Consider the following 21,383-nt stretch of genomic DNA (forward strand, 5'->3'; position numbering starts at 1 on the left):
CTGAAAGGTGGTACAGTACTTCCACATCAGTTTCAGCCTCAAGCTGTGTTAGTTGTCGCTTGGTCACAAATCATGCTCTCTTGTACTCTCCTTTACCTTAGATTTAATGTGGGCACTTAACACTTTAAGCTGATGAATGTTAGAACAGCCTTCAAATGTCAAACTTTGCACAAACATCTTTCTGTTTCGCGAGGAAACAATATGCAAAACATGCCATATATGTATTATATACTGTATATATATATTTTATTTAAGTTAACATCCCCCTTTCACACAGAAAAAGACTAACCTTAACACAATGCCAGACTGAGTAATGAAAAAGTAAAGAAGTATGAGGCAACTTCATTCCCATCTGGCTTGGCTGTTGCTGACTCACAGGATCAGAGTTAAGGTGCTGCCGCAAACTAAAGCTAGACCACAGTGGTTGTGGAAGACTATAATTGGTAGACTTTTGACTTGTGCAATTATATGACCTCCTGACCTAACTACTGACACATTGGTCTTAAAAGCACAATATGTGGTTTCCATGGTGACCTGTGTGCTCTCTATGTTGTGTGCAGGAATGTATCATAGAGCAGCAGAGCAACACAGCACCCTCGGTGTCTTTCTTCTTTCTGCCTCTCCCCTTTCTTTCGCTCTGTCTGTGGTTGTATCCATACTTAGTCCTCTCTTTTCCTTCTCTCCGTATATCTCTTTTTCTGGCATTTCCTATTACATTCCACAGGTGATCAAACAAGCCATTGTTCCATATCGTACACAAACACTGCAGTCAAATATGTGATGAAAGCATTTTTTTGATCAGAATGAAAAAAAAAAAAATCAAAGCACTGGAGGCAGTAATGCTACTGTAGAAATACTTTATTTATCAAAACCAACCAGCTGATATTTTTAATAAAACAACAGAGAAAGACACAATAAATTATTTAAGTAAAGCATACAGATTTGTCATGAATATTTTTTTCTGAATACAGCAAAAGCAAGTTGACTTTTTTTTTTTTTTTTTTGCTCCAACTAACATCAACAACTTTTATTGAGTTGAAAATATGATAGTACAACAGTTTAAATCCTCAGAGGGGAAATTGAAACTCAAAGATCTGAAATGTTCTCTAAGCTGGGTCTGACGTGTGGTTTTGATGTTGGCAGTTGACGTGAATAAACCGAGGAAATCCGAAGAATTACACGAGCAGCTTTAAATACATGTGGTTCTACAGTAAAGACAAAAACAAACCAGTTATGAGGAAAAAGAGGAATGTCACTTTGGAGTGCGCAACAATGAAATGTGCTGATAGAGCACGGAAACACACACACATTCATCACATACATTTGCAGTATATCTCCTGTTGGCAGCAGATTTTATATGAGAGCTCTAAAGTGGTCGTGGGTACACTAACTATACATTTTGCAGAAACTGCCACAGTAAAAATGACACGTTACATAATCACCATCTGGCGCGTTAGCTACAGATTACTGTATATTTCATACAGTAATCTACCTGCCAGCCATCTTTCACCTGCTTTGTGTTTATCATTGTGTTTGAAAATGCAACGGAGTGCATGAAGCAATGAAAGCCAACCTCACACTGAAAAACAGACAACAAAAGCAAGAGTGAGGCTGCTTTCTTAGATGAACCGTGGCCAAAAACAACTATGCGTGTATGTGTGTGTGTGGGGAGGATGTCTGGAATAAATTACATGGAATGCGACAAGTATGCAACCCGACACACTGTCAGAATATTGTTTTGCATCCAGCACCTGAAAAATAACACCCGTGACTTACAGTACACACATGCACATGAAAGGGGAACACAGCTGAATGGGTTTCACTGTGACCGAGGAATTGTCTCAGTGTCCAGTTATTCTGCTTGTCTGTCTTTGGAACAAAAGTAGTGTGTAAAATCCCATTTTCTCTGTGTATATCCAGCCCGTAACCGAGCGTGTAATGGTGGGACACATGAGAGGTGAAGATGATGGCGTCTTTTTTTTTATTTCTCACAACTGGGTCATGCGTATGGAAATGATAAGCAGATAGTTTGCGTTCTTTCTCTGTTGCTTTGATAGTCTACCTGCCTCCTTGCACAGTCACACACTGTACTGTACATGCACACAGTCTCACGCACAGTCACATGCCGACCATTCACATGCTTGTATCTGCTGCCAGCTCTCACAGACTGTCGGTAACCCTCCACCCCTTAAACAAAAGGACCTCTTCCTGAGCTGTTCCAGCCATACTGGCACACACACACACAGACACACACACACAAACACAGACTCGAGTATCAGTTGTATTTTCCGCAGAGACCGAGAACATTACTCTAATTCCCACAGAATTTTTTTTTTCACTGTGGTGCCGCTACAGACTTGCAGAGGAGTGGGTCAGATTGTGATACACATGAGCATCTTCATGAACAAGAAAAACGCTGCTTGACAAAATCCAGTTGAGATACAAACATGAACGTGTTGATTGAAACCTGCTAAAGGAGTAATCATTTAAGTGATGTATCTTGATAGTGACTCCTCTCTCATCTATCATCCAGGAGCAGTGGTAATCTACAATTGTCCCTTTTTTTTGTGCTGCCTGTCCTAAAAACTTCCCCTCTTGTTTCTCTTCCTGAGCGTCTCTCCTGTCTTTCCTGTGTTATTAATTTTGTGTCTGAAGATCACGGTTGTATCCATGTTAGCAGAATTCCCGTTAGCAGTTGGAATGCCAGGAACGCTCAGAAAATTGGGCAGTGCGCAGCGGCCTGATCTGACATCTCCTTTGATGTGTTAGAGAATGAATGATGGGAGAGAAAGTGTGTGTATGTGTGTGTGTGTGTATGTGTGTTAGAAAGAGCCCGAGTCAGTGAGAGAAGCGGAAAAGGAGCGGGAGCATACGGATGGAGGGACAGACAAAGGGGAAGCATGAGTATTCACGGTCAGGAATGTGTGCAAAACAAAAGAGGGCTTCACGGGGAAATAGAACAGCAAAGAATTCAGTATAAATAACTGCAGTTTTTGTCTTTAGGTAGGAGTGGAAGACGAGAAAGAATGTGTGTGTGTGTTAGTGTGCAATTGAGATCTGGAGGGTTGTTGTTAGCCTAATTTCACATCAAGATAAAGTGTTATTTTGGTTTACACTTCCTCCAACCTCTCTCCTTCCCTCCTTCTGTCTCACGCTCAATTTTCTCAGCATGCTCCTGGCAGAAGACGTTTCTAGAAACAGTCTTATTAAAACACAAACACAAGTATATGAATACAGTGCAGACACATGACAGAGAAATAAAAGACTGTTTACGTAACGGACAGAGCAAATTCGATTTCAATTCAATCAAGCTAGCATCCTCTAAACTAATTTAACCCCCAAAAAAGTTTAATTGAACTGAATATGAATTCCTCTGGAGAAGCCCTGCTGTTTTTTTGCAGATGCAGCAGGGAAGTTAAATAACATACGTGTTTGGCTGGAAGTGGTTATGGATTAACAAGTTTGCTCTGTGTACAGAGGAAGGTATTGAATTTACTTGAAAGAAAATGTGTCATTGTGCATGGTATGAGTTGTGGATCATCAGTCAAATTATTGATGTTTTCTTCTTTGCTGCATGTATTTCTCTGTGGCTTTGTATTATATGAAGTCTGTTGCAAAATAGATAGAAGAGAAAAAACTTGTCCAACAGTTCCAGGTACATGTGCCAGTCTCTGTGTCTCAGCGAGGGGGCTGAGAGGGACACGCACACTCACACGTTTCATGGTGTGTGAGGAAGATCTCATCTATGACCCAGCGCACCCGTGGCCTCCGCTGGCGCTGATACGGAGTGACCTCTGGGGCGTACTTCAGCACCTACAGGAGACAGGGAGGAAGATGGTGAGGATGAAAAGGCCCAGAGGGGAAGTGGACTTGCATTGTAGCCTGAATTGTTGGTTGGTGCTGAAAATATTGTCAAGTCATTGTAGCTACTGTCAATACATCCTGCTTGAATGTGAAACAGGAAAATAAATGAAAAATATAGAGAAAGTGATAAGAGTCTGGTAAGAAAAGAAACAAATCACTGTAGCAGTTCAACACATAACCTAAGGAGGAATTGCATAAAAACTTGGCATTGAATCAAGCAAAAGAAGTCAAAATACATAAAGTCCAGGTTTCAAAGAATGCAGCAATGTAATGTGAAACTCTCGAGGCCATGAGAAAACAATTGTATGTCCACCCTTCCCATCGGCTGGTCGTGAACAAAACGGACTACACTGGAATTCCTGTATTATTTTACCATTCATTTATTAATTCTTTCTTATTTGTTTTCAGGGTAACTGAGAGCTGGAGCGTGACCCAGTGAGGAAACATGCAGGACAAGTTTCCAGTGGGCTCACTGCTGACTGTGCACACAGAAAACTGTCTCTGAAAACATACCAAACATCAGGCAAAGGGAAGGAATTTAGTTTTGCAGCATACACTCAGATGTCCACATACTGGTGGTGTATTGTAAATATTTTTTCTATGTCAAGTCCAGTGTCTGGCAAACTTACATCAAACTACTTATACTTTATACTAACTTTAAAATATCTTTACTTTGCAAAAAAACATAACGTGTTACATTACTGATTACCTTCGTTGCTCAGCCATCAGCTCTATCAAAGTTGCCTTTAAACAACTGAATATTGTTCAGTGGTGTGCGGTCAGGGGCAGCAAGGCTAGCACTGCTAGCCCTGTAAAAAATGTTTTTTTTTTTACAGTTTTTTCCATAATTAAAAGGTCATTCTGAAATGTATCTGGAGTCAATTACTTGTTCAGTATGCAACTCTATCCAGAAAACGAATGGTTGTATTTTGTGGAGCTCAAATCTCCTATGACCTATAAATGCATCACAGCTCCTTTCCTCTGTTGCATTGCTAGCCTCTGATCGAGCTGGACGCTGCTATTGGGTGCGTAACGTTGAGTGACCGTATCATCAGCCAATCAAATTTTGATGTGTTATTGACAGAACGCCCTAAGTCAAGCAGAGTTTCTAGTACTGGCCTGGGCGTCGTCATTCAAATGAGCTTGGCTGATTGGCCCATGGGCAGGTGCGTGATGACGCACTGTCTGTTATTCTGGAAAGGCGATGGCGGTTGATTTAACAGCAAGATCGGTAGATAAAGATATGATTGCGGACCTGCTTCGGGTGCCTTTTTCATCATGAAGGATCGCAGGATGGATTTCATCTACAAGTAATCGGTGAGTGCTAGTTTCTTTTTTACTTTCTCTGGACCAGATTAGCGCTGCTGTTGGGCTAATATCTCTCTCTCTCTCTCTCTCTCTCTCTCTCTCTCTCTCTCTCTCTCTCTTTTTGAAGTAAATTTAGAACCGTTTTTGGAGCATGTTTGTGTCTGTTATAGAAATTGATTTTATTTGTGAAGTGATTTAGAAGTTTCCTCTAAGGGTGCAGAGCAGTTGGGCAGTATGTGCTGTTTTTGATGTTGTGTCACATGGTATGTGTATTGTAAAGTGAGCAGTGACCTAAGGGAAGATGATCTGATGGCGATGCTGCACATTGGTGTCTTGATGCGTTGCGGATATTGATCAGCTGTCATGTTGGTGTCTATTAAGTACTGTTGCATAATAGGGGCCTTATATTGGATTCGCAATGTGTATATATTGTAGTACTATATGTGTATCTGCTCTGTTGGCTGTATCGGCATACAATACTTTCTTTTGGGGCGGGGAAGTTGGATTTTGGTGCTGGCCCTGACTGAAACACCACCGCACGCTACTGATATTGTTTGATGTTTCATAACCAGGCAGGATTCAGTTTGGACGGATTTACTGACCATCCGACAGCTAGCGTTATCGTGACTGCAGACATGACTCACACATCCATTCACCAAGTTTGAAAACTTTAGCTAATATCAGCTAGCAAGGCTGTAACAGCAAAACTTCTGAGTGAATTTTTTTAAACTTTCATTTTTAAGAGGAAGAATATGTTATTTGCTCTTTCAAAAGTTACACAGTCTCTCTTCAAACAAAAGTTAAACAACTATTTACAAATGTGGCATCAAAATGGAACAGAGGCCACAAAGCTTTATAAAGACTGAAGTGGTTCTTTTTACCTGGGGTTTTTATAAAGTACTTTAGAATTGATTTTATTGTTGGATTTACTCAACATTTTACTAGAAGTCACTTTGTTATAGATTGCCGCACCGAAGGGAAGTACAAATTGTTCCACGACTGATGTAGTGAATTTGTTCTCCAAAGCTCACTGAACGTAAGGCGGGCTGTGATTTATGTCAGAACTTCCCTGCTCTGAAACAATAGGGTGAGTAATAATGAGTTTCTTTAGAAGTTACGTCAGGTCAGTGAAGGAAGCAGTTACAGTCGTACGCACACAAACGCACACACACACACTCATGAGAAGCCATATGCAGGTAGCTCTAGGCATGTACAGTATTTACAGACATGAACAAAATCTTTTTTTTTCATACTCTCGCAATGATTCACACGAGCACAATTACGACCCAAATCCCACTTTTGTCTAAAGTTCCATTGTATGATTTTAACAGAGAGAGAGAGAGAGAGAGAGAGAGAGAGAGAGAGAGAGAGAGAGAGAGAGAGAGAGAGAGAGAGAGAGAGAGAGAGAGAGAGAGAGAGAGAGAGAGAGAGAGAGAGAGAGAGAGAGAGAGAGAGAGAGAGAGAGAGAGAGAGAGAGAGAGAGAGAGAGAGAGAGAGAGAGAGAGAGCCCCCTATGGACCATGTTTCAATAATGAAGCTACGCAAGAACAAAGACACAAAGAGATGGAGGGAAGAGAGAGAAAAGAATGAATGACAAGCTTAAAGAACAAGAATGGTGCATTGCAAAGGGATAAATTGAAAATGTGAATTGGGGAGAATGAAAGGATGATAGGAGCCCACAGAGAGAGACACAGAATGCTAACAATGCATCGAGCGAGATATGGAGAGATTGCAGAGAGGAAGGGATAGAAACGAACGGAGGATAGAAACGAAACAGGGAGAAATTGCGAGGCTGCTGGTGCATTGCTGCTTCATTGTTAATGCAGTGCCTGGCTCTGCACGCCCAATTTCTCTCTGCTTCTCCCTCGTTCCTCATCTGAATCTCTCTGTTGCTCCTTCTCACTCAGTCACTCGCTCATTCACTCACCCACGCACCACAGATTAAGCACCTTTCAGATATGCACCTTAAATGTGTTGGAAATTGACATCTTGGTCTTATGTTTGAATAATTCTGTACAAGTCAAGACAGCGATCTTAGTATGTCTGATTTAATAATCCTTTAACACTTCAAGCACTGCAATAAATCTAAGTCAATATAAGTCATTTGATTTTTATTTTAATGGGCAAGGAAACAAAAATCAGTTTCATACAACAACACTGAATGAGTCAATTTTCTTTTGAACATTTTAGTGGATATCAGACAATGAAACGTCCCTCATTTGAATGTCCCTCACTTTTTAAAAATCCATCACTTATAATGTCATAACTTTCCATTTCTCCCACTGTTCTCCAGCTGTGATGCCACTCCCTCTTGCACACCAAGTGCCAAATGTCACTTGAGCATTGCTGCTCCATCCATAATGATCCAGTCATGTTTGAGTAGAGGCCCTAAGGAAAATCTATAGACAAGAGATAAACATTTAAAAGCCCAAAGGCCATTACTTTAACAGTTATGTGATCCTGGCAACGCTACAGATATTATGTCTGAAAATGATTTTCCTCCCTCTCCTTTTCTTTTTGGCATTTGAACCTTCCCCCCTCTATGTTTCTCAAGGTCTCTTTCATCCACTTTCATGCTGATACATCCTAGTTTATTTAAGACACTTACACTTGATGTAGTCATGTGTATGTGAGTGCCTATGTAGTCCTTGTACTATACACTCTCGTTTTCCTGCTGATAGGGCAGATACTGTCTTGCAATTGTTGGGTGTTAGTCTGTTATTTTGTCTTCCTGAATTAAAGAAATCAAACAGAATAAAGCAAAAATGATGTAGTCACACCCATGTTTATTCTCTTTTGCCAATAGTCATTAAAACTGGGTGTGAGAGAAAAAAGAAAAGACAGAACTCATAAATCATAAGTGGAATGATGCTTTGACTGCTCCACACCCCACACCGTCATTCTGTCTTTGTTTATAGCGAGTGTGGGTGAGGGCAGCTTCATGTTATAGGGCCTACCTCATGTAGTTTTTGTGTTGTCTTGGCAGCCTGACAAGTGCAGCCGTTGTTCCAGTTATCGGTTCCGCAGCCACAGTTGCCTCCGCAGCGTTTGACCAGCAGACATCGAGGGAAGAAGACAGCGTTGGTGGCCCTCAGCTCCTCACGCAGGTTTACGGAGTAGTTGCGAGGGGTACAACTGTAGCGCTTGACGTCTTCATAGAGACGGTTCAGATCAACTGGACAGTGAGAGAGACAGTGAAAGTGAGAGAGTAGCCTGAACATTAGCTGAGTTTTAGATCGGTGTATTTTTTAATCTGTGGATGTGGTGGTTTTCGTTGTTTGGCCAGTACTGTAACATGTTTTTGTATTTTATGTTGTTGAACATTTTGGCCTTTTCTCTCTTTTATTTGTGTTTGTTATAGTAACGTGCCTTTCTTTTACTTTAATACACTGCATCTGCTGCTGACATTAACATAAAAGACATCACTTTCTCATCAACTGTTTATTGGAGAAATGACTGTGCCATAAAATGTGAAACAAACAACAACAAAATATTGCTTTTCTATTATAATACTCGCTGAAAATATTAAGGTTACTCTTTTTCACAAAACACATGTGGTATATTGGTGACAGAGAGGGGAGATGAAACAGAGGGAGGAAGAAAAATAAGGTAAAATGGCTTTGATTAACACTAAAAAATATATTCAATATTGATTGAATGAAAACGGCTGAGGTGGAGAGAGTTAATTATGAGTACAATTGTAACACAATTGACTGTAGAAAAAGCGATGGAAAGATGAGTGTAAGGGAGAGAGCACACAAAGATACAACAAGAGAGAACACAAGGGCCACTAATTGATTGTAGATAGAAAGTATTGATTGCGGTCTTTCTTTATGTCATCACTTTGGAGAAAAAAATCACCCTGTTTGTGCACATTGGAGCCTTTATTCACTGGCCTGCTACAGTGGTTCAAAACTAATTTCAAGGAAATTAAAGGGAATGGATGCAACATACTGATAGGTAATGAACTCTAGCACAAAGGAGCTTAATGAAAATCTGTGTGTTTGTCTTTATGTTTCACGAGTATTGGCATTAGAGATCTCTAAGTGAGTGACATAAGTGCACATTTTTGCGGTCAAACTGCAGCCAGTGAACATTTATTCTGAAGCTACTGAATGTTTATCTGTAAATGTAATTCATTTTGTTAGTAATAAGACTGTATCAAATAAAGACACCAAGGGGAGAACAATATCGATCATCTCCACTGTTAGTATGGATTTTCTAGGATGATGACGGTGTAAGTATGAGGGACAAATGAAAGCGTCAAGGAGACCAAGAATGTATCTTCTGTGAATACAGCTGGTTCGAAGGACCCAATGAGACAGAAAATTAAAAGAAAAAAAAGAGAGAGCTGTAAGGAAGAATAGAAAAGAGAGCAACAATCAGCGGTAGATTGACTGTCCTCTTCACTGAGGTCAAGAGCAGGGTAATCATCGCCCTACTGTCTGTAGCACTGCTGGCGATTATACTTGTTTCTATTTTAAGACTGATTTTGCTTTACTTCACTTACTGTAATACACAACTGAATCACTCAAATGTAGATGACAATGCCGCTAATGTTTTAAAACCTTGTCTCTCTTTGAAAGAAACTAATTGCCAAGATTATTTTCTTTAGCTTTACTTTAAAAAAAACAACCCAAAAAACAAAAGGTGACACATTTTCACTCTAGTTATATGAGTGTAGACAGAGCCCAACAACTTCTCTAGGCCTTGCAATGTTAGTGCTCTTGTCTTCTCCCATAATAGAGACACAAAGTGAAACTGGAAGTTCAGGGTTTTGTTCCAGCACGAATAAAACCTTCTAAATCCTACTGAGATGTGTAACTATGGTAACAACTACATTTTTCAGCCTTGGAACAGTATGTGGTGAGACTCACTTCATATGTTTAGATAGAGGCAGTAGCTTTCTGAATAAGTATCGAATATTGTTGTTTATTCAGTGGTTGTTTTTAGTGGCCTTAAACTATAACAGAATTTCCCATAAGCCCTTGACACTCGCAGGTTATATGTCACGGCAAAAAACGGAGCGAACACTGTAGAAGATTTTAGACAGCAGATATTACACCTAGAAAATAGAAACAATAACTTTAGGAGAAAGCCTTAGTGAGTTCATGGATATGGATGAAACCAAGTTACGATGATGTAAGTATATGTGCTTGTATTTTTTTCATGGGAGCTGTAGTTTTTTATTTGCCCACAAAGTAGTCTTTGTTTAACTTTGTTAAAGTCACAGTGGTGCTGTGCTGGCCAAAAAATAAAATTTAAAAGGTTTTATTTTCAAGCTTGGAGTTGATTCACAATTTTATTGGATTTTCATTTGGCTGCAAAGTGCAGATTTGTTTTTTATTTTATTTTAAAGACCTACATTACCTGCAAGGCTGTCATCATTATGCATAAAATACAGGTCATCCCACACAGAAATCCAGACCTGACGCGGAGCTTTGCACTAAGGGCAAGAGTGAAGGCCTCATTCAACACAGCCTTATTGATATCACACAGCACCAACACAGGCAGCAAACAGATTTGGTGTGCTGTAAACTTGATTAGTTTAGTACAGTAACTTGATTAGTTTGTATATTCCGGGAAGTCTAAATTTGAGGATTGCAAGGCAAGCTCCATTAGTCAATATGATTTGCAGATAATTAAGATCTTAATTACACAATATTTCAAAACAGATACCAGTGAATAGTGTAAGCTGAACTGATTCAAGCAATATGTAGTCTGTCAGCTTTTTTTTGGACACTAATAAAAAAAGATTAAAAAAGGTTAAGGACGTTCTCATAACGGGCTCCCAAGGTTCGCAGGAGACCGCTTTGAGCACCACAGGAGTCACCCACTTCACTTCAGTCAGATGCTTCACTATTTGCAGAAACCACTTTAGGAGAGGGTGACTGAACATCCCCTCAGCAAAAGCAACATGACAGGAAGAAATCGCTGATGCGTTCACCTTTATGGAAGAATGCAAGCGTCCTCTGTCCAACGGAAAGTGCTTAACTGATCAAACAAGATTGTGCATTGAGCTTCTAGACCCAATAACCTTTACCTTTTAGGCAGTGATTGTGGAGTGAGTATGTGCACACTGAATAGTCTGTTCCAAAGAGAGGGAATAATCCCACATTCATCAGTCTGCAGCCATTAAAGGCCAAAATAATGTCAAACCTAGGATTACATTTTTAGCGATTGCAGTGCTTGAGACAAGGCTCCCAAAACCGTGTAGAAGCATCACCGGTTCATTTTCTTTTGCATAACACAGCCTCGCTCTACAATCTGGAGCGGTTAGAATGATTACCTGACTCAAGCCTGACTCCTGAAGTCCTGCACATTGTGCCCTGCTTTAAAGGTAGTATGGATGATAAGACTGAAATAATTTAGATGCAGGGTTTGGGTATGATGCCTTTCCTGCAGGTTGGTTGGTTCATTCTTTTCAGGCCAAAAACTGCAGCCTGTTTTAGCCAATTAGAGGACAAAGCCTGGGTGAAATTGGATAATCCTTTCTTGAAACAAGTGGAATATTCTTGAAGCATGTGCATTCACGGTATAGATGAATGGATGTTTATTTGGTCAAGTGACTTGTGTGTGCTTTTGAGCTTTGCTGCAACAATGTAACAAGAGAGATCTCTCATGAAATAGTTATAATATAAAAATGACAAGTTAGCTCGACATGCAATATCGTGCGAGCGAGAGATGAACCAAAGGGAAGTGCTGTGTGGGTTAAGGGAAGCCTAATGCTATGGATAATCAATAAGCAATTGTTCACAAAAAGAAATCTTTGCATTGGGGGTTTCTATTCATGACGCAAATCATGTGGGAAGGCCAATGAACAATGAGTAACAATGGAAACAGGGACAGAGAAGTGGTTATGATCATTTGCTTTAGCAATATACATACAGGGAGATGTAGGAGGAAGGCACTTCATTTATATTGGCAACCTTGATCATGGTTCCATTTAAGTGTTTTTAAATTGCTCTTATTCAGAGAATGTGTTTTCTGTCTCTAGGCCTTTAAGTGGCATGGTGAGATAACAAGAGAATGAGACTAGAGATTAGAAGAAAATGGAAAGGAAATGTAGCAAATAGAAGCAACTGTGTGCACTTTGTATGCATGCATCTGTATGTCACTCTAATATCGCTGCAATCTATCCTAGAGATATTCGTTGTGTGCACATCAACAACAGGCTGAAGGGAAAGTGGAATATCTTGGCATTTGTGTGAGCTTTGCAAGGTTAAATAAGGACAACTGATCGAAACAGTGTGTCTGTTTTCAAAAATGTTGGAATTTATTAGTGTTTGGATTTGTGGAGACATAAAATGTGATTTTGGTGAAGACAAAAAATGAATTCTGATGCAATCATTAGTAAATCTGGCCATTTTTTCTGGAAATAACTGGAATCTGAAATTTGCATAATCTTGAGGTTTTTTTTAGAAATAATGAACAGTACATTCCAGTTTGAAGTTCTTTTGACTTCTATAATACTAAAAGATAATTTGCAGAAGTGCAATGTGTTATTTTATTGTGTTTGAAATAAGAAAATATTGTTATGTGTGATTCAACAACAACCTAGACTTTAAGAATTATTTAAAAAATGAACATGTCTTTCTTCAGGATCCACATGTAGTAAAGAATGCTTAACTCTTTGAATGATACTGGATATGCAGCAGTTTGTTAAGGGATTATCATTTACAATAGCACATTTGCTATTAAAGAATTAAACTTGCAGTGATAAAAAAGAACAAAATGTTACGTCTCATTTAACCACAGACACAACAAATAACTACTTTGACTTACTAAACTGAGGTGTATCATAATGGAGAGTATATCAGCATTAAAAATTCATCTCAGCATCCATAGCTACAGTTCACACCTGTCAGTTTGTTACATTAAATATACCTTTGCTTACAGCCATATCATAGAAATCTTTTTTCATGTCTCATTTTTTTCTTCTCTTTTTGTGAAAGCCACAGGTGACAGAGAACCCATCACTTCGGTTTTGTGATTCAATTGAAGAACAAAATAGTAGATTTCCAACAAGTAATGGTTTCAAAGCTGATGACAGAATTGTGAGGATGACAAGAGTCATGTCTGTTGTCTCTAATGTTTGTTTACATATGTCCCAAGATGATGCAATAAAAAAAAAGCTGCTACAAAAGTACTTTCTACTCCATTCTCTGTGATGGGCAAACTCAGTGCTGAAATGTGTGTTTGAGTAAGGTGCATGTTCCTAAAAGCCACACAAAGACACAAGTTCCATGTTGGTTTATATGCAGTGATTGTGTAGGCGCGTGTGTGTGTGTGTGTGTGTGTGTGTGTGTGTGTGTGTGTGTGTGTGTGTGTGTGTGTGTGTGTGTGTGTGTGTGTGTGTGTGTGTGTGTGTGTGTGTGTGTGTGTGTGTGTGTGTGTGTGTGTGTGTGTGTGTGTGTGTGTGTGTGCACTGTATATGAGTGTGTGTCTGTGCTTGCAGGGCTGACATTGTGTCTGTTTAAGGGGAATGAGTGTAATCTCAGAAAAGCAGTGGTGTGGAACCTTGTGGTGGAGTGTGGGAGAGAAGAAGACAGAAAGACTGAGAGCAAGCAAAACTGAGAGAATGACTATGTCACTCACACAGTCACCAACATAAAAAATGTGTGTGAAAATTACACATTTTGCTCCAGTCCTACATAAGTATCTCTGAGATTGTGTTTTGCTTGTATGAGGATTATTATGATTTTATGTTATGTTTGAACTTGTTTTTGAATTTTAAAAAAGTCCCAATTTATATCATGATCAGACTGACTGTCCTTCATGGGAACAAAGCAGGGTGTGAGCTGCTATATGTGTGCGTCTTAATGAAAACAAGGCTAAGCTGCTGACTGGCAGATTTCTGCTCCGCTGCACAAGTTGAATTTCCAATTAGAGAGAGGTACGCTAGTACGGTGCAAGAAAGACCTGCAGAACCTATGCACTCCTCTGTTGTGGTGCAACATGCACTAACTCCCCGTATATGGAGCTGTCTCATGCCAGCAGAGAACACACATGCACTGATGAATAGAGATAGATTTGCTGTCAAGTGCAAATATTTACTAAAGGTACAGGAGAGCACTCGGGTAGAAAAATGGAGAGAGTCCTGGAGAAAGATACAAAGATACAGGTGTGAGAGAGGAGGTCGAAAACATTCTGGTCTGTTGCAAGCTTAAATGCTTCTACAGATAAGACACCGGTCTCAAAAACACACTCCCCCACAATTATGTGTGTGTAATAAATGTACATATGCCAAATCTTCATATCTACTCTAAGACATCCGCTATCTCGGAGCATCCATTGCCTCAGTCATTGCCAGGTTGTTGGCACTGACTTCACAGTAAAATATTGCCTTGAACTGTTGGTCCTGTCTCACCTTTCATCTGTCACTGACTTCATTTCAGGCCCCTAGAGGGTAAACTGCTTATTTGATGAAGCAATAACGACTTAGTCAGGCTATGTTGTTGCATTAAAATATGAGCAGGTTTTTTTTTTGAACAATGATCTTTTATATCAACAGAAAATTAAAAAAAAGCAAAATGTCTTTTAATCTCTATATATACCTCCATACCTCCTTACATAACAAAAATCTATCAGTTCTCTTTTAATTCTGTTTTTCCAGTTTCTACATTTAGCACAGGGGAGTTAAATGCACCAATAATCTTCTACCTTTATTTATTGCTCCTTACAAGTCAAATTAAAGGATACGTTCACAATTTTTCAAGACTCCTATTACACTTTCAGTGCAAATGATGGGGGATAAAATCCAGTTCTCCTTCTTGCAAAAACACATTTTTCTGAAGCTAATCTGGCGCTCCAGCAGACTGAGTTAGAAATAATTAGGTGAATATCTTCCGGTAATGTTTGTTTCCTTGGACAGTGTTTCCCTGTTGAGCTGCAGTGTAGGATTGTAACAAAAAGAGGGACTTTTGTACAAACCTTTGCAACTTTGGAAGATAAGCTGCAGGTGAATTTTTCAATCCATTTTTTTTAACAAAACGAGGACTGTAAATTGTATTCCCCATCACTTACATTGAAAGCACATTAGAAGGGTCTGTTATAATAGACCTCATGAACATGAGTGATTACCCCAAGAAAGACCTAACTATTGTTTAAAGACACTTGAATAATTGTGAACCTATCCTTCAAGTGTGTAGGGATACAATTAATCACCAGACAGCTTAATGTTATTGCATCCTCATATCTAACTTGCAGGCTGTATAATGATGTTTCAGTTAAATATGCAACACTTCATTAGCATGTCAGTTTTCATTGGCTGTCACCTTTGCTATATTAGACCATAAGGCAGCAATCTGTTCCATGACAATATTGCCGCTCTCAGTTTCCTTGCATTAACTTCACTAACTCTGTATGCCACTCTCAGTCCTGGGAGCTCCTTATAAAAGTCGCCTTGGATTTATACTTAACTGTAATTCTAACATCTCTTTCCACATCATGCTTATGTTGGGAGTCATAAAAGTAGTGACTTTTTGTTACATTTCTTTTCATATTGCTTCAAAGATGAAAGAAGACACTATATAATAAAACAGTATAAAACAAATGAACTGTATCTGCTTGATCCAAATGATCCTTATACTCAAAGTGAAATATTTAAACCAAAAACGCTGCATCATTATTTTTCCTGACACTGAGCCTTGTGTCTGGTATCTCAGAAAAGTTTGAAGTCTTAGAGCTACAATCTAAAGCCACATTTAGCATTATTCTTAAAATGACTCAATGTGACACGGAAAGGTTGTCAGTACTGCTAAATTACAGTGTAGTACTGATCAATAAATTCCCAATGCAGCAAATCCTAGCGTATTTCAGATGTTTGTTACTTATGTACTGTTTTAGTTCTTGCACATACTGTAGATGAAACAGCTCTGTGGATGTTTTAACAACAACAGAAGAGAGAACAACAGAACCCAGCTTTTTATAGAAAGTTTAATGCATTTTATTCAACTTTGACTCCAAACTGCAGGGCTATACTTTACATTTTTTACTATATTAATGCTGTGAAACTTTCTTGACTTTTTGACCATATACTTGAAGACAAAGTGAATAATGAGAAAACACCACATTTTCACACTTCTAATCCTTTATACAATGTTAATTGTTCAGCTGTGTCATATTTGATGCCAAATGCATGTCCAAAATATAATTTTGGAGTATTTTCATATCAAAATCCAAATGTTTTATGACTCATCTTGAACACAGGGGCGTCTACTAAAAATGAATTCAATCAAATGTGGCTTGAGGGGACAAGATAACCGCACCCATCGTATAAAACTGTACTTGACTGCTTGTGGGACATAGAGGCTTGCAGAGCAATATGGAGAGATAAATGGGATTGAAAGATCCCAAACTTGGATGTCTTACCTTTATTATGCCTGCTTGCCAGATGATAGGCCCTGGATCTATAATGTATGTGAGTTTGAGTGTAGATGCTGTCCAGGTCCTGTCTCCAGGTCTCTGGGTTCAGCGATTTGAGAAGTTGTTCTATAGTGTCAAAGGCAGCTATGGTCCGGTCCAAATCCTCCAAGGAGAAAGGAACCTGTGTGGCTGCCACGGACACCTGCCCGCCACCACTGTCCTGCAAGGAGCCCAGGTCAAAAGACAAAGACAACATTATTAATTCTATTGTTAATCTAATCTCCATAATGCCACCAAATTGAAACAATTGCTGGAGATTCAGAGGATAAGTCTCAGTGTTTTGCAGTGTCTGTTAGTGGAACAGGTGGTTTGGGTGAATGTATTTTAGCAGTTTTCTGTCAGGTATCAGACTGACAGCAATATGTATGTTCTCTTGTCAAGTAATCCTTCTTCGTTCTTTTTTCGTGACAAAAAAACTGCATATTTTATTGCTCAGTCTTACTATATATCATGTGCTCTGGAGAGGAGGTCAGCCCTGTTTCTTTGTAAGCATTGAAATGATATCTAAGGATTCCGGGGAAGATTTGGAGATATTGACAGATAAGCTCCACAAAGAAAGAAAGAACCCTGAGCTTAAAGGTCACAGTCACTGTTGATCATATACAGACTTCGATTCCTGTAACACTTCTAGTCTTTTGGGAGATCCCCGCTAAACATTTGAGCTTTTACTGAAATGGAAAGCATATTTTTACAGAGACTTGATGAAGACAATGTAGTTTTGTTTAGAAATATAATATTCAACCCTATTTCTAAATTTATAATGAATTTAAATTAATATAATGTTGTTAAATCTTTCTGCATTGTAGAGTGCGTTTTTTCCTCCCCAGAATAACTTTAATGAATTGGTATTAATATCCTATACTTATTTTGTAGGTATCATTATTTTTGCAACAATACTTTTGAACTTGGGCAAACTATATGTAAAAGAAACTGTCCTTCAGTCTTGAACTGAGTCTATGTTATGTGAAATATAGTGCGAGATCGAGATGAGAGGGAAAAACAATACAAAAAAAAATAAAGATTATAACTCATATCTCATATGAAACACGTACTTTCAAATGTGATTTTGCTATATAATTTAGTAGTTTTCCATAACAGTGAATATTGCCTCATCCTAAAGGTTATTCATCTAGGTAAGAGTATTAAACTTGTGACATTAGCTGCCAGAGGGCGGCTGTGACTAGGCAGGTAGAGTGTGGTCATCCACTAATAGGAAGATCAGTGGTTTGAGCACTGGGTGTCCTTAGGCAAGATACTGGACCCCAAATTTCTCCCACAGGCTAAACCATCAGTGTATGAGTGTGAGTGAATGATTAGAAACTCCTCCTGATAAGCAGGTTGGCGTATGAATGTCTGTGAATGGTTGAACGTGGCATATAATCTAAAGTACTTTGATTGGTTGGAAGACCAGTAAGGCGCAATATCCATTCACCATAGTCAACGCTGACTCCTGTGCAGGACAACGGACAAGGGTAAGTGATGAGAGGATCCATTAAAGCTAACACAGTACACCTCTGAGACTTTTGTTAACATTTATTGTAAGAGCTTCAATACAGGGAATTCATAAGTATAAATTAAAATGGATAATGTAAGTATCACTCTACCATGCTATATAAGTGTGACCCTGGCTTATGTCAAATTAAATCATGACTTGACAGCTCAACTGTAGGTTTTTTTTAAATTTCATTTCACTATGGTTGTACATGTACAATGGCAATAAAGACTATTCTGATTCTGATTAGGTCAAAAGCTCAATTAGATTACTTTCCAAATATTAACATGTAAAAATACAATTCATATGTTTTTAATTGTAGCTTTTGGACAATTCCCCCCACCCCCCATTTAGAGTAATGATTTAAAAAATCTCAAATTCAGCATAACAATGAGAAGCTAATGAGCTGATAAACTAATAGATGTATCACTCTGTAGATCTGACTTGTAGTGTGGAACAGTTAATAAAACAACCAAAAATCAGTGGGAAAACCCTTAGATATCGTTTCAAAGCGCCATTTGAAAATATAAGAAGGCAACAAACTGTACATGTACATACCATCTGCTCTGGCAATGACGTTTAGTATGCACACAAAAACACACCCACACACATATAACCATTATCAATCCATGCGGAAAAACTGCCATACAGCCCAACGTACACTAATTATTATAATCACATATGTCATTGAACCCCGCTGCTCTTACACACAGACACACGAATTACACTGATTATACATACTTACAAAAACATTAGTCTAAAAAAGCATGTCATTTTACATCTCGGGCTTCATGCATAATATATACAGTGTAGACATGCATTAATGTATTCTATATGAGAGTTTGTTGGCCCATGCAAATGGACAATATGTCATATTATTATTATTATTAGTGTAGCCATTGTTCATCTGTGTGCTTTGGTTATAAATAGTATGTTCCACCAAAAAATATTAGCTGGGAAGAATGGAGTATACGTTTTTTTAAAATCAAGTATGTTATTGATATGAAATTGTATAATGTGACATGATGACAGTGATGGCATTTTCCTTTTGCTTTATATTTCTTTCTATAGTCAATGTGTGACTGAACAGCAGCTATGACTTTGTAAAAAAATTTTCTAATTATAACTGAGGCCAAGCGTGACGAGTACATTTTAAGTTTAAGTCTCAACAATTCATAAAAGTGTGTATGTTTGTGCATGACTCACCGACATGGGCATAGTGATGGCCTCCCAGTTGCTGTTGGATGCAGGCAGAGGAGAGTCATACTGCAGAAACGGAAGACAAAAATAACCAATCAGTCAATCAATCAACTGAAAATATAAGAAAACCTGTGTACTGCTTCATTAATATGAAATGTTATTGGTCTACTAGGCCGTATAAGTAAATTACTAATTAAACTAAGTAATGGTTGAGTTAAGGTAAGTCAAACATACTGGGTAAAGTCTGGTTAAAATCATGATAGTGGTTAATATTAGAGGCAGATGTTTCATTTAAATACTTAAAATAAACCAACAATGACTTTCGGAAAGAGATGACACATGGTCTACTGTGTCAAGGCAACATTTTTGTCAGATGGGAAATTGGACTTTTCCACTGGTATCATAATGTCACCTTTTTTCTATGTTTTGCTACAGAAACTAGGATTATTTTGAGCTGTGCTATCTGTACGTCATAGAGATCTACTGCATTAACACTATGACACTTCAGTCAAATTGAAATGAAATGGAAGTTGTTCTGTTAGATGGATGACTGATCCAAAAAACATTGGCGCGAACAGAACGGAAGCTGTCGGTAATGGTTGAGGTTAGGCAACTATGTCAAGGTTAGGAAAACATTGCAATCATCAGACAGGATGAGAGTCTGGGCTGCCAAAGACAAGGGAGGAGTATTCACATGTTCTCTAAGGCCAGCCAAGATATTCAGGTGTTTGCCTGTCTAACTGGGACTGTCAGGTTCGTCAGCAAAATCCCGAAAGAATTTCAAATGAAGCTGGTCACAGCTTGCCTTTGTGCGTGTGTGTGTGTGCATGCATGAGTGTGTGAGAGACAGAAAGAGACAGGATGAAAGACAAAGATTTTGTGTACGTGTGCCAAATATGTCAGTCTGATGGGTGTTTATTACCTAAACGTGCCTTGACCAGAGTTGGATTTCTTGCGTGCACACACACAAACACACACATGTACACACACACGCGCGCACACACACACACATAAAATCTAACTGGTTATTGAATCTCTCTCCTTGAAGACTCTTAAATACCATTTCGGTCAATGTGGAACAGTAAATCTGTCCTGACCACACTTCAAAGACACAGTGTCCTCACTTTGTCTCTCTCTCTGTGTGTAAGTGTGTCTCTTCAAATGTAATAGAGTTGACATCAAAGCCTGTCAGTGTGCAAAGGTTTTTTGTTTAACAGATTCTCCCATGTGGCTTTTGGATGAATGTACTCATACATGTACACACACACACACACACACACACACACACACACACACCCGGACCAGCTGTGAATGAGGTCAGAAGGTTTCATGTGAGAGCATGTGTGTCTGCGTGTGTGTGTGTGTGTTTGTGTGCGAGTGAAAGCATGTTTACAGATTCCGTCTCCGATCTCCTTTTAAGGTTAAATTCTTCATGTCAAGCACATCTGGGTCACTTAATAGGGTTAGAAAAAAACATTTAAGAGACAGAGATCTGAACATATGGATGGAGGGCTGAAAACCTCTGAGAACTCAGACTGTAGCCATCTATCAGCCACTAGTATCAAGCTTTATCTCTTATCTATTAACTGCTCTTTTTTGTATTATGTGGTGATCATGACGTGGAAAATTAACATGTCGAATACATCATTTTTAATCAATTATCTAAACTCTAAAACATGGCAATATAACATTTTAAATCTGGGGTTTTGTGATATCTCATAATAAAGAAAATATATTAAGTAAATGCACACACTTATATTAATACAATGCATGTACATGTATTGGCAACATCTACAATTTGACTAAATTAAAACACGATAACATGTTTGAGACTCTACCAAAATTAGTTGCTAAAAGAAGATAGCTTTTTGTAGGTGAAATGTTTTTGAGCCTAGCTTTTGTATGATTTATGAAAAAATATTTGTTAGAGAAGAATATTTCAGTCACTATTGCCTGGTGTTGAGGGAGCAAATTCCTATTTACAGTAGCAATCTAGTGGAGGGGACACCAGGGAGCTGCCCCTTTCAACCTCCATCTTGTACAGTTGGAGACTGAAGCAACTGAGGATGAACTGTGGGGTGGATGGTCAGCA

At 38.8% G+C, this 21,383-nt stretch overlaps 1 protein-coding gene across 1 annotated transcript in view; it reads right to left on the minus strand.

Moving 5' to 3' along the window:
- Positions 1–3,678: 3,678 nt before the first annotated feature.
- Positions 3,679–21,383, minus strand: part of pdgfd (platelet derived growth factor d) — a 53,327-nt gene continuing 35,622 nt past the window's right edge. The window contains exons 4-7 of the mRNA XM_062419533.1: positions 19,302–19,357; positions 16,546–16,754; positions 8,130–8,347; positions 3,679–3,813 (exon numbers count right to left, since the gene is read on the minus strand). Coding sequence (XP_062275517.1) covers positions 3,679–3,813; positions 8,130–8,347; positions 16,546–16,754; positions 19,302–19,357 — 618 coding nt within the window. The remainder of the gene's footprint in view (positions 3,814–8,129; positions 8,348–16,545; positions 16,755–19,301; positions 19,358–21,383) is intronic.

This window comes from Scomber scombrus, chromosome 5 (genome assembly GCF_963691925.1).
Source record: "Scomber scombrus chromosome 5, fScoSco1.1, whole genome shotgun sequence".
Taxonomy (NCBI): Eukaryota; Metazoa; Chordata; class Actinopteri; order Scombriformes; family Scombridae; genus Scomber; species Scomber scombrus.